Source organism: Schistocerca gregaria, chromosome 1 (assembly GCF_023897955.1).
Source record: "Schistocerca gregaria isolate iqSchGreg1 chromosome 1, iqSchGreg1.2, whole genome shotgun sequence".
Taxonomy (NCBI): domain Eukaryota; kingdom Metazoa; phylum Arthropoda; class Insecta; order Orthoptera; family Acrididae; genus Schistocerca; species Schistocerca gregaria.
In genome coordinates this window covers 618,816,380-618,831,561 of record NC_064920.1, presented here as the reverse complement: position 1 = coordinate 618,831,561, position 15,182 = coordinate 618,816,380, and the positions used below count along the sequence as shown (strand labels likewise).

Sequence of the window (15,182 nt, the reverse complement as noted above, 5' to 3'; positions counted from 1 at the left end):
TCCCTTATGTACAATGTTTATCAAAGAACTATAACCAATTAACATGATGCTTATGTATTAGACAGCCAATGTCTCTGGGACTATGATGAGAGGATCCTAATATTGGGGACTATGATGGGAGGATCCCAATATTAAACATAAACAGATTAAATAATGATTTCATTTTTAAACGTTTATCTAGCCGATAAGAAAAATATAACTTTCTTTTGCAACTGAATTTTATTTTGTTTCTTAACTAAAGATTTTTTACCTTGTTGATTTTCTTCAGCAATTCACAAAGGGAATTGCTTTCATTACTATTATTATTATCTACTTCGCCTATTTATTCTTACTTGCAAGATAGACAGCACTGAACTGGCAATGAGAGATGACAGATACTAACAATCTAATGTATTTAGTTAAATGCACGTGGGACATCAGGATATTCAGCAAAATGTTAACCTAAATTAACAATATTCGTTCTTATAAAAGTGTGTTACATTCACAATGGCTCACAATTATTTGAATTTATGACGTTATCACAGTACATACAAATTCTTGTTGGACAAGGGAGCTTAAAATATCCTTTTCTTGCAATATTAATGCTAATGGCTGTCTCTCACTAATATAAAATGGGGGGGAATGTCGATCATCATGTTACAATTTGAAATCCTTGCAAGCGTTTCTCACTGCACACAGCTTTTGGTGGTCATGCTTATCAATGACCATATATACCAATGAAAATAATAAATTTTTGAAAATACTATATAATAGGATGGACGAAAAATCTACCCACCAAGGAGAAAACACATAAAAATGTTAAGGACATGTGCAAGTTTTCAGACCTAATGGCTCCTTTTCCTGGTAGAAGTGTTTAAGAGGAAGGCAGGGGGATGAAGGGAAAGAAGTAACATGATTTAGCAAATGGGAAGGGTTGTGGGAATGTCACCCAATACCCCGGCTCAGAGAAGACTCATCAAATGGGAAGAGAAAGAAAGAATTTTCTTTCTCATTCCATCCGGTAAGTCTCCCCGACCCAAAATTTTAAATGACTTTCCCATCACTCTCCCCATCTCCTAAGAATCGCCTGTCCTTTTCCTTCATCACTATCCTTCCCCCTCAACCCATCTGCCACAAGAAGGAACCACTGGCTATAAATGACCTTGTATGATAAAACAAAAATTTTATCCAGTGTCATCATCATGAGCAGCCATCGGATTAATGATAGTAGCTTTCCAGCCTCAGTGCAGAGTCTAGGTTCTAATACCTCCCAGCAGCAAACCTAATGTCCTAATGATAGACTCCATCTAACATTCACAGGAATGAAGGAAAGATTCATATGTAGTACAGCCATGCAGAAAGCATCCATACATGATTGGCAAAACTTTTACACAACTTCAACACGCATGTTTTACATGCCTCCAAGTTTTGTTATTTATAAATTTCAATACATTTCATGCTTTATGCAACTTTGCATTAAGATTTCTCAAATGAGGCAGCCAAATATGCTTTCATGCATATCAGGCCCAAGGGACTTCATGTAAACTATAAAAGATTGAAAAGAGCTCCTAGATGCCAGTGAGCTTTATTAGAAACACAATAGAAGAGATTAAATTTGATGGCCATAGTTTTTAAACTACAGTGATATTTGAATAATTTGTGCCAGACTGGAATTCAATCTCAGATCTCTTCCTTATTATGAACAATTGTCTTAAAAAAGATACACCATATATGAATGACTCCAGGACATACTAGATTCTTCAATGCTGATGAGGTTCTCTCCTATTATTTCAACAACCAGAGGTTCACAAATAAGAGATTACATTTAATTCTTTGAGTTCAGTGTTCTCATGAGTACCAACTCTGAGCCTAAGACATACAGCGTGATTATAACTAAATTTTCAAAATGCTGCAGAAATAACACCACTGGTCAGAATGATGTCAAATTGCAACAGAATATTATCAAAGAAGGGAGAAAACGGATGGCAGAAAAAAAGTGTGAAAACTGATCAATAGATGGCAATGTATGTGTCAGAATATGCAAATGAAAACACCTGTCATGCGCACGATCCATTGAAGTTGGTATAAACACGCCGAGTACATGTCTTTCCTTCCTTTTGCATTTGCGACATTTGCCATGACTGTCTCAATGCAGGGTTGCGCTCTGCTTGTAAAGCTGTGTTACAAGACTGATAACTGTGCACATGTTGCTCTGCAGAAGTTCGGGACACTGAAGGGTTTGAAAAAAGGAACAGGTCCGATGACTGCCGTGGGTCTGGAGAAAATGATTTGGAAATTCGGGAAGACGGGTTCTTTTGGTTGGTTGGTTGGTTGGTTTAAAAGGGGGCACAAGGGACCAAACTGCATGGTCATTGGTCCCTTGTTCCGAATAAAACAAATCCTCAAGCGTGAGAATCAAACATATAATACGTATAATGCAGAACGGAAAGAAAGGAAAAACCACTAGAAAGCAGGAAAGGCAACGAACACTAGAAGGAACAAACGAGGACAAGAAAACAACAGAGAGACGCAAGAAACAGTTAAAAGAGAGTAAAACAAGAAAGCAGATTACAGTGGATGGCCAACCATGAAAATAAAAAGGAGGAGCCAGCCACTCTGCAACACATTAACATCTCCACCCAAGTACTAGGGTGGAGGACACAGGGGGGCAAAGGACGTGTGCTAAAACTCAGATCAAGTGGGAAAACCCACCCTCGTGGATAAAACGTAAAACTAAATCAGATGAAGAGGCGTTGTCTGCTAAAATCAATGATAAAAAGGCTGGCAACCAAAGATGAAATCACAGGGCAGCCAAAGAAGGACACAGCAGAAGAACTGGGCGCCACGCTGACACTGCGGCAGGTCTTCATGGCGCAGGAGGAAGCAGTGGGTTGCCCAGGCATGGCCAATGCGGAGCCGGCAGAGAACCACGGAGTCCCTGCGACTTCCACAGATTCGTGGTCCCCTTAATGGCTTGCAGTTTGTTGTGTGTACTGAAATTATGCCATTCTGTCTCCCAAAGCTGAAAAACCTTGTGGCATAATAAGGAACGCAGGTCAGTTGCAGTGAGGCCGATCTCCAGAAGTGGTTTCCGTGTAGCCTGTTTGGCCAGCCTGTCGGCAAGTTCGTTTCCTGGGATTCCGAAATGACCAGGGGTCCAGACGAACACCACTGAATGACTGGACCGTTCCAGGGCATACATGGCCTCCTGGATGGAAGCAACCAAAGAATTGTGAGGGTAGCACTGGTCGATACCTTTCAGGCTGCTCAAGGATTCAGTACATAAAAGAAAGGACTCCTCAGGGCATGAACGGATATACTGAATTTCACAAGATATGGCCACCAGCTCTGTAGTGAATACACTGCAGCCACTGGGTAAGGAATGCTGTTCAACATGGCCGCCATGAACATAGGTGAAGCCAATGCGACCATCAGCCATTGAGTCATCGGTGTAAACGACTTCAGAGCCCCAGAACATGTAGAGAATCAAGCTGAAGCGACACGAGGAGGGACGCAGGTTTAACGGTGTCCTTAGGGCCACGTGAAAGGTCCAGACGAAGCTTCAGCCTAGGGCTACACCATGGAAGTGTATGTGAATTGACCACAAGAAGAGGTGGTAAAGGCAAGGACTCCAGTTCAGACTGAAGCGATTGCACGCGAACCCCAATAGTTAGCCCTAATAGGGCCGCTTATGCGGGAGGTGAACCACCATGGTTGGGAAAAGAAGACTTTCATTAGGATGTTCAGGAGAGCTATGAATGTGTGCAACATAACTGGCGAGCATTTGTCCACATCTGATCTTCAATGGAGGGACTCCAGCCTCCACCAGTACACTGGTCATCGGACTCGTCCTAAAAGCTCCTGTCGCTAGTCGAGCTCCACAGTGGCACTATGGGTCGAGCAAATGCAACACTGAGGGCGCTGCCAAACAATAAATCACAACCCTATAGTCGAGGTGGGATTCAACAAGGACTCTGTAGAGCTGCAGCAGCATGGAGCGATCTGCATACCAATTGGTGTTGCCCAGGCAGCGGAGACCACTGAGATGCTGCCAACATTCCCATTTAAGTTGATGAAGATGAGGAAGCCAAGTCAAACGAGCAACGAAAACCGGACCTAAGAATCGATATGTCACTACGACAGTGGGTGGATCGTCATTAAGGTAAAGTGCTGGTTCCAGATGAACGGTACGACGCCGACAGAAATGCACGTCACATGTCTTCACAGCTGAAAACTGAAAGCCATGGGCTAGAGCTCATGACTGCGCCTTGTGGATGGCTCCCTGTAGGCGATGCTCAGCAACAACAGTACTGGTGGAGCAGAACAAAATGCAGAAGTCATCTGCATGCAGAGAGGGTGAGACAGAAGACCCTACAGCTGCTCCTAGACCGTTAATGGCCACTAAAAATAGACACACTCAATACAGAGCCCTGTGGGACCCCATTCTCCTGGATATGGGTGGAACTATGGGAGGCACCAACTTGGACACGGAAAGTATGGAGCGAAAGAAAATTTTGGAGAAAAATCAGAAGCGGGCCTTGAAGACCCCACTCGTATAATGTAGCAAGGATACGGTATAGCCAGGTGGTGTGATACACTTTTCGTAAATCAAAAAAAGACGGCAACCTGGTGTTGGCACCTGGAAAAGACTGTTCGTATGGCAGACTCAAGGGACACAAGATTATCAGTGGTAGAGCGACCCTGGCAAAAGCCACCCTCACATGGAGCCAGTAGGCCACGTGACTCCAGGACCCAACCCAACCGACACACCATAAGTTCCAGCAGCTTGCAAAGAACGTTGGTGAGGCTGATAGCTGTCCACATGAAGCAGGTTTTTACCAGGTTTAAGCACTAGAATGATGGTGCTCTCCCGCCATTGCGACTGAAAGACGCCATCGCACCAGATCCAATTGAAGATGATGAAGAGATGTAGCTTATAGTCAGATGAGAGATATTTAATCATCTGCCTGTGGATCCGATCTGGCTCAGGAGCTGTGTCTGGGTAACGTGCATGGGCACTGAGGAGCTCCCACTCTGTAAATGGGGCGTTATAGGGTTCACTGTGGTGTGTAGCAAACAAAAGGACTTCTTTCCATCCGCCGTTTGAGAGCGCAAAAGACTGGGGGGTAGTTCTCCGATGCAGACGTTCGAGAATAGTGCTCAGTAAAGAGTTCAGCAATCACATTTGCATCAGTAGATAATAAGCCGTTTATGTGAACACTGGGAATGCCTGTTAGGGTCTGGAACCCAAAAACTCGTTCGATCTTTGTCCAGACTTGGGAAGGTGACGTATGGCACCCAATGATCGACACTTATCTCTCCCAAAACTCCTGCTTCCGTCTTTTGATAAGCTGGCAAATGCAGGTACAGACCCGTTTAAAGGCTATGAGGTGTGCCAGAGAAGGGTGCCGCTTATGCTGCTATAGAGCCCGCCAACACTCCTTCGAGTAACTACAACGAGCCACACTGAAATGTGTGGTGGCCTCAGTATTTAAGAGGCAGAGGTCGAACTGAGACAGTGAAGTTTTGACATCTCTGCTTCGACCAGTAAGCACGTTGCCACCCCACATGGGCGTTAAATTCTCCCAAAAGAAGGGAAGGTTTAGGGAGTTGATCAATCATTGCAGCTAACACATGCAGGGGTACTGCACCATCTGGAGAAAGATATATTGCAGACAGTTATTTCCTGTGTCATCCTTATTCTGACAGCCACAGATTCAAGAGGGGGTTGAAGGGGCACACGTTCACTACAGACTGAGTTCAGGACATAAATGCAAACTCCACCTAACACTCGGATTATAGACGCCATGGTTTCTGTAATACCCCTTAAAGCCGCGAAGTGCAGGGGTCCGCATTGCCGAGAACCAGGTGTCCAGGAGAGCAACGCAAAAAGCAGGTGTAAAAGCTTAGCAGTTGCTGTAGCTCGGCCAGGCGGTGGAAAAAACCACTGCAATTCTACTGGATGATGACATCATTGTGAGACTGGGAAGGCATGGAGCATTCAATGAGGCAGTTTAAGCCTCAGGATCACCTGCTGCCACCAACTTATTGCCTAAATAGTCGATATCCATCATGTATGAGAGTCCAGTGAAATCTAGGTCCTCAGCGGATGCCAGAATCTCCACCTCATTCTCAGATGCACAGCTTGTAGGTAGCAGTGCCTTGGCTCTTGGGGGTCTTTTGCTTTTTTTACTACTCTCATTGTCCCTTAGGTTTGTCCCGCTGGAAGGACGGGCTTCACTGATTTTGAGTCTAAGGGACTGAGGAGGACAATGACGCCCTATGACCAGCAAGCTGTGGTTGCTTCAGCCACTCGCAGGTGTCAGCTGTGCCACTGGTAAAAACCTGGGAAGGGTGAGACCCAAGGGATCCCTTCCTAGCGAGAGGAGCCAAAGAAGTTGTACACTACTTCTGCTTACAAGTGGGGAGAGACGCCCCCGATGGTTGGGGAGGGGGGGAGAGGTTGCTCCTGAAGTAGTTGGTGCAGGAGCAGCAACAGAGAGGGTAATGTCCCCCCATGGTCAAGGGGGAGGTGTAGTATTACGGCTCAGAGAGCCATCTGGAATTCTCTGAACTGATGGGGCTATCACTGTTGTCATAACGACGGCATAAGAGGAAGCCATTCACACAAGATGGAGTTGTTCAAATGTCCTTTTAGCCTCAGTGTAGGTCAGTTTGTCCAGGGTCTTGTACTCCAAGATTTATCTTTCTTTCTGTAAGATCCTGCAGTCTGGTGAGCAAGGGGAATGATGTTCTCCGCAGTTAACACAGATAGGAGGGGGGGCACAAGGAGTATTGTGATTTGAAGGATGTCCACAATCTCGACATGTGACACTGGAAGTACACCGGGAAGACATATGGCCAAACTTCCAGCATTTAAAACGTCTCATCGAGGGTGGGATAAATGGCTTGACATCACCGCAGTAGATCATCACCTTGAACTTTTTGGGTAATGTGTTACACTCGAAGGCCAAGATTAAGGCACCAGCAGCAACCTGATTGTCCCTCGGACCCCACCGGATGAAGTGAACACTTTGGCATTCTAAATTGGCGTGCACCTCACTGCCAGACTGAAAAATAAGATCCCAGTGTAATATGAGACCCTGAACCATATTCAAGCTCTTATGGGGCGTGATGGAAACACAAACATCTTCCAGTTTGTCGCAGGCGAGTAGTGCCCGCGACTGGGCAGACGATGCTGTTTCTCAGCACGGGCCACCTGGCAGGATGGCCATTGCTGGGAGTCACGATGCCCCAGGGTGACAGACATCTACTCCTTGGCATACGCGGGGGTTTAATGGTGCAGGCATCAGCAGTTCAATCCCTGTGTTGTCAGGGGGTTACAACCAACAAGGTACATGGTGGTCCCTCCACAACAGACTGGCTACCATGCTGGATATCAGGTGCAAAGAAGTCCATGACATCATCAGTGCAGAAAGTGGTACTGTATGGTGCATGGTGGAAAATGCACGCAGGAATGTATCCTCACCCAAGAGATGGAGAATGAGGGGAACTGCAATGCGACAATGAGAAAGTGGGCTCAAAGATCTCAATGCACGATGGACACGATACACCATGTAAGGTGCCCTTTCCCAATTGGCTCGTTCTCTGGAAAATTTTTGAAATATAGAGGTCAAACCCTAAGAGACCATCACATACACGCCGAAATGTGTGAATCTCCTTTTAGTCGCTTCTTACGACAGGCAGGAATACCTCGGGCCTATTCTTACCCACAGACCCGCAGAGGGGATTCTTTTGGTGTGCAACATGGTGTAGGCAGGAAGGGAGGAAACGAATTGATTTGATGTCAGTGGAAGCAGAGGCCATAGCAATGCAGGAGGACAAGAGCTGTGGTGTGCAAATGTGTAGTGGATGGAGAATTGTGCGAACATTGGACGTACCTGTGAGCATGGTGCGTAAAATCCTATGAAACATCCTTCTTCGCTACCCACTCAAAATTACCCATTTGCATGAGTTGCTTCCTGTTGACCTGCCAGCAAAGGAAGCCTTTGCTTTAGAATTTCTTCCTTGCATAGAAGTGACAATGATTGGTCACAGAAGATTCTGTGGACAGATGAAGCTCACTTTCATCTGACAGTATTTGTCAATACACAGAATTGTCCAATATGGGCAATGGAAAATCCACATGAGAAGTGACAATGATTGGTCATGGAAGATTTTGTGGACAGATGAAGTCCACTTCCATTAGACAGGAAATGTCAATACACAAAATTGTCGAATACGGGCAATAGAAAATCCACATGCAAATCAATCAGTAAACTTCACCCTGAAAAGGTCACTGTCTGGTGCTTTTTACAGCATCATTTATCATACAGCCATATTTTTTTGAAGAGAGAGGTGCTTCCAGTCCTGTTACCTGTACTGTCACAGGTAAGCACTATGGGTGTCTTTTGCACAAGATCATCATTCCAGCTCTCTAACAGCATGGATGTGTGGTTTGGACCATTTTTATTCAAGATGGCACACCTCAGCACGTTGCTTATCCAGTTAAGCAGCTGCTGATACGTCATTTCGGAAATGCTAAAATTATCAGCCACCATTTCCCTACTGTCTGGCCATTCCAATCACCTGATCTTAATCTGTGTGACTTCTGGCTGTGGGGCTATCTGAAAGATGTTGTTTTCAGCATTCTGACTGCAGACTTAGCTGCATTGAAGGCACGCATTGCGCAAAACATTCTGAACGTGATCCCGGAAACACTTCGATCAGTTGTGGAACATGCTGCTTCTCGATTTCAACTTGTTGCAGAAAATGGTGGACAGCATATTGAACATGTTTTATGCCAGTCACATGGAAATTAATAATCTGATATGATTTTGATTGATGCTTTTTAAGCGGTTTTTGGCCTCAGGACAATTAAAAACCAATGTGATTGATGCTTCTTATGCTGCTGGCCGCAGTGGTCTCGCAGTTCTAGGTGCGCAGTCTGGAACCGTGCGACTGCTACGGTCGCAGGTTCGAATCCTGCCTCGGGCATGGATGTGTGTGATGTCCTTAGGTTAGTTAGGTTTAAGTAGTTCTAAGTTCTAGGGAACTAATGACCACAGCAATTGAGTCCCATAGTGCTCAGAGCCATTTGAACCATTTTTTTGCTTCTTATGTGGTTTTTGGCCTCAGGACAATTAAAAATCGATGTGATTGGTGCTTTTTATGCAGTTTTTGGCCTCTGATTTTTCCCAGCCGGTGTGATTTGACCTTTCCGTGGTGGATGGGTTTATGTAACTAACAGTATCATACCTGCACACCCATGCACACTAAGTAGTACAGTTTGTTTAACATCAAACACACACTTTAGACATTGTTTGTAGTTGACCACTATTAAATTATAAATCTCTCAATTACTACGTTTTGTAACTATTTATTTTTCTTCTGCCATACATTTTCCCCCTTCTCTGATAATATTCTGTTGCAATTTGAGATCATTCTGACCAATGGTGCTGTTTCTACAATGGTTTGAAAGTTTAATTATAATCACCCTGTAGCTCAACCATTCTGCCTAAATTCATTCCCTCTGAGGTAATATTTTTGCACATTTGCAAGGAAGGATATCCAGCTATAATGTTCTGACATAACAGCAGGAAAACTTGAGTAACAGTGACAGTTTGAGTCTGCACTGGAGGCACATTTGTACGACTAACTGCTTTATGCCATGGCTCACAATAAACAGATCTGGGTTTACATCTTGTTTTGGCACAGATTTTCAAAATGTCCAATAGGCTAATTAAACTATTATCAACTGCATTAGTTAATTGATTTAATTGAGTTCCAATTTTTCCATCTTCTTCAATGTCAGCTGCTGCCTATGTATGTAAACGTAAAACTAGAGCAGGAGAAAGGGAAAAAATTAACATCGTCTAATATGTTCTGAAATTATTTTGTGGGTAGCTTCTCTTAGATTCCTAAAAACATTTGTACATTTTTTGGTCTGGAGATCTTTTATTTAGAATTTGTTATGCTGATCTCTCCACTTTCTTAAACCTGTGGCACATAGTATCACTGCAGTGGACAGCTTTTAATGGTCACTTTTTTGGTATTTCAAATCAGTCCACTGCACTGGATACTTCCTACTGGTGGTGTGCCCTACATGTATTTGCACCCTAATGACTGACTGAAAATGCCAGAGAAGAGAACATTAAATATTATCCACTGCAGTGAAAATCATGCACTGCAAGGTTAATGGTTTCTGACTGTCGTTTTGACAATTTTTACAGTTTTTAATTGCATTTATTAGTATAAATTAATCAATAGAATAGCTTTATTACATTTAAGTTGAATTCCATTCTGTCCAATGACAACTTTCCAATTTTTGTATACATGTAGAATATTTTTTCTGCCTTTGTGCTCTATTTTTGAATGTGTGGACTTTCAAAAAAATGGTTCAGTTTGATTTTTTGACGGTTGTCACATTTTCTTCGTCGAGGCTCAGGACACAAATGATTATTTTTTTATATTACCACTTCATTATTCCTAAACGCTTATCTATGGAAAAATTTCATTGCAGATGTGTCATATGTAGAAACAATATGGTGTGTCGTATGTGGAAACAATATGGCAAAATAGTGAAAAGTTACATACATATTTATAATGTAACTAACTTTACAGGGACTTTTTAATGAAAGTAGTATCAACAATAAAAACTGAACGACAATGTGTATAGAAAAGACTACAAACCAGCTGTGTCTGACTGGCAGGAGATGCCGGATTCAGTGGAAAAACTGGCTTTTCACTTTTAACATAAGCTTCAGGATTCAGGAACCATGGAACAAATTGTGATACCACATCACTTTGAACACTGTAGGATACAACAACACATTTGTAAGTACAGAATTTGGACACCACTTCAAAAATATCATAAATGAATAATTACAAAAGATAAACTTTGATCTACTTAAATACAGAAAGAAAATTAGAAGCATTAGAAAAATGTATAGGTTAACCACAAACAAAATTTGGATTTATTTAATTCTGCTTCAAGAGTATTTAATTGCCAATTATGATGAATAATGGTATAATTTCTTGGCAGTTAATATCATGATCAAGATAGCAACAACGTGGTAGAGTTGTTATATTAAAATGCACATTTCTTTTAGTAGAAGCTCAAGGTGTGACGGAAAGAAATACAGAAAAGCATAGTAATCTCACAATATTAAATATATAAAGAAAGAATTAAAAAAAGGACATAAAAGAAAATTAAAATATGTGCCCCAAACTCTTCAAACCTTGCTTTGCACATAAGGAATAAATGAAAATTTAAAAAGCTTGCTAAGAGGAAAGGGAGAAAAGAACAGTAGAGAAAGGTTAGCAAACATTACATGATGGTGGATAAGTGGGACAAAAAGAGTGGTGCAGAATTTGTGAACATTGTTGAAACTGTGTGACAGTGCAACACAAATTAAAATGGCCTATTTTTTAATTAATGTGAGATCAGAAATTACATCTTTTGAAATATAATTCTTCTCATGCAAACTTTGAACTTCATCAACTTAGGTGATTTAAGAAACAAGATAGATTTGCGGTAATAAAATATTCGATATATTTGTACCCTTTCCTCCTCCCCTAGTTGAAATTTACCTGTCAAAACTATTGTTAGAATTGGAGCAGTTTTAACTAGCAGGAAAATAAATTAGCTTTACAAGTTACATGTATATTTTATATGCAACAGGCTTTCTGTACACTCTGTCATTTAAATTGACAGATTTGTACTCTTATAAGAGAATTGCAGCTGGGAGTGTATAAAGTTACACTGAAATGGATGGAATGAAATCTGATCTTTTCAAAAATGACACTTGAGAGTCCAGAATTATAAACCATGATACTACTGAGGGGATGGTGGTCATAAAATGCAAATGTTCATCAGGAAAGCTAAGATAGTGTTTGTATTTTGTAGAATTGATGGACAGTCATTACAACTTACAAAGAGAAAAAATGATTGCATCTTTAAAAATGGCTATATGTTCAGCCAACAATAATTTTTACAGTAGATCCTGATGATAGATCTGTTACAAGTATGTAGAAAATTCTGGTAATAGGTAAACTGTATTTAAACATTTCATTCAATCTCACTTTAATCACTCTTGTGTATTAACTGAGTACAAAAGAGAAGAAGATGAAATATTAATTTCTGCAATTAAAAATACATGCATGCATATTACATTACCATACTGTGTTTGAGCATGGTCCAAAACTTACAAATGGGAGGTATTGAAATAAGCACCCACTGTACTGAGACACAAGATCAACAGTACTAGACCTAATAAACTTCTTATTAGATTTTATACGAAGTATGCTCCAGAAATAGACCCCTTTCTAGCTTGCATTTATCGAGGATCTCTTGTGCAGCATGGCGTCTCACATAACAAGAAAAGAGAGCAGGTCAAACTTCTTTTTCACCAGCATGGTAATGCTGTCTGCCTAAACACTGGATCACAGTAAAACATTATTCAAGCAGCAAATTACTATTTTAACTCCAAATCAATCCACCCCTCCTCTACACATTGCTCCCATTATCATTTACATCAGTCACTTATTTCCCCCCAGTACAACAATCATTGACATGCAAATAAATATTTTCTCATCTTACACCCCTCAGCACAATTTTTTCTTACAGATTCATTTCCTAAATTCATCTATTGTTATCGATAGTTCTCTTTACAACCATCTAGAATTTTTGTTTGTCCATTTCTCACATCTATTTCAGATTTTTAATTCAGTCCCCCCCCCCCCCCCCCCCCTTTCCTCTCTCATTGAGCACCACTCTGTTTTACTTCCAATATTCCCCAGTGATTACCCCACACTCACTGACATTATTTGCATTTAGCTCTTCCTCCCTCATAAAACATCCCATCCCATTTGGACCCCTGATCTGTCTGCCTGAGTCAGTTTAGAAAAATATCTCCACACCCATCTAAATTATAGTCCTGAGGATATAAGATGAACATCAACAAAAGCAAAACGAGGATAATGGAATGTAGTCAAATTAAATCGGGTGATGCTGAGGGAATTAGATTAGGAAACGAGACACTTAAAGTAGTAAAGGAGTTTTGCTATTTAGGAAGTAAAATAACTGATGATGGTCAAAGTAGAGAGGATATAAAATGTAGACTGGCAACGGCAAGGAAAGCGTTTCTGAAGAAGAGAAATTTGTTAACATCGAATATAGATTTATGTATCAGGAAGTCGTTTCTGAAAGTATTTGTTTGGAGTGTAGCCGTGTATGGAAGTGAAACATGGACGATAACTAGTTTGGACAAGAAGAGAATAGAAGCTTTCGACGACCTTCAAATTTTTTGATACCTCCAACCCCTATCCCTAACTGAAACGATATGAAATGAATCTCTATGGTGCAGGTATCTCTGAATCATCTGTTTTCCCTCCGAAAGATATTGTTACTGTGCACCAGGAATATCTATATCATATCTCCCAATCTGATACTCTGCCCTCCGACACTTGGAGAAAACTCCCGATACCACCTCCAAAAGTTATCATATTTACTGACATACTATTCCCACCTTGGAGCACCACTACTCATCAACATAAATCCCACTCCTACTGAACTCTCACATCAACCCTTCATAGCATCAGATTCCCCATCTTGCAGACCTCTTCCATCTGTCATATCCTCCAAAACTCCCTCCCAACATCCCACAAAACCTAGAACCTAAGCAAATGCAAAACACTTGTCCACCCATTCACCAGGAACTTCAATCCTACAGAAGTTTCAGTTCTACCCAAACATCTCACTTTCAACCTCATGTCCAAGTTCTGTCATGCCAAACTTGTCAAAAAACCTACTCTCCTTCTCCTGATCCCTATAGTAGAATCACTTTTTTGCCACCAATCCCTCCCATCAAAGTCAATCTAATCCCAACACTGAACCTTGCCTCTCCTTATTCATACCACTATCCAACTGTGACCCACCACTTCTCCCTCCTAACAAAACCCAAGGTACCTTCCAGGAATTCCTTACCCCCAACTTGGCCTCACAATACTTACCCATATCCCTTCTCAAGAACACAAAGCTCTCTACGGAAGAAATACCAACCCCTAGATAATATATCGGGTAGTGTTGAGCATTATTATCAGATTGTTCGCTGAGAATGCTGTTGTCTACAATAAGGTATTACTGCTTGAAGATAACAAGGAAATGCAGAAAGGACTTGGGCAGGATTTCAATTTAGTGCAGTGAATGGCAGCTATCTTCAAACATGGAGAAATGCAAGATAAGAAGACTCAGCATCCTGGCTTGGTGTAGCTAAGTGCACTATTAAATAACGATGTGCTATGACAAAATTGATGATTTGCGGCAAACAAAAGGTGCATTCATTCGTTTGTGTAATGTCAGAGTCTGACAAGAAATGGAACTGACAAGCAATGTTTCCTGTTATTATCTGTTGTAATGTTGTTTGTTGGGATCCAATATAAGCCTCCTTCTTCTCCTGATCAGTATAGTGGAATCACTTTAGAAGAATTAGTATGCTGCATTCCTTCGCACAAATTTGACACACACACACACACACACACACACAGAAGAGAGAGAGAGGGAGAGAGAGAGAGAGAGAGAGAGAGAGAGAGAGACTGTATAAGGAACACTGCACGGCTCACATTATTAAAATCATTAGAGACCGTGATAAAAAACTAAAATGAAATAGTTGCATGAAAGGCAAATTTATTGTAACGATACTGGGAAGCTGTAGTGCATCTGGTCGAGTGAGAATGCCAATTTTTTAGTCCCTTTTATTGATATTCGTTTCTTTTAATATTTGTAAGGTGCTAATAACCTCGCTGTTGAACACCTGTGTAATCCAAAAGCAACAACAAAATTAGTGCATCTGCAAATGAAATTACATTAGTAGTGCATACAATTCTACACTACTGTTCCAGCTTCTGATATCTCCTATCATGGCTATGTGATAACATCTCTTAGCAAATTTAGAGACACACCACTATGCTTGCAATATATCACGGTCTTACAGAGATGCTCAAATGAGAATTCTGGAAAGAAAGCAACACCTGTTTTGTGAAAGCAGAAAATTGGTATTTGAGGAAGACTGTGTGAAAACCTTCATTGTTACCTCACATAGGGATGTCAAGAATAAGATAAGAGGGACTAAGGCACATATTAAAGCACACAGATGGTCAATCTTCCCCTCATTTCAAACACAAATGGAAAATCACAGAAAATT

At 41.5% G+C, this 15,182-nt stretch overlaps 1 protein-coding gene across 1 annotated transcript in view; it reads right to left on the bottom strand.

Annotated features, from left to right (window-relative positions):
* The window catches only part of LOC126359133 (MMS19 nucleotide excision repair protein homolog), a 224,822-nt gene that overhangs the window by 54,224 nt on the left and 155,416 nt on the right, over positions 1 to 15,182 (bottom strand). The window contains exon 13 of the mRNA XM_050007606.1: positions 10,672 to 10,792. Within this exon, the coding sequence (XP_049863563.1) occupies positions 10,672 to 10,792 (121 nt within the window). The remainder of the gene's footprint in view (positions 1 to 10,671; positions 10,793 to 15,182) is intronic.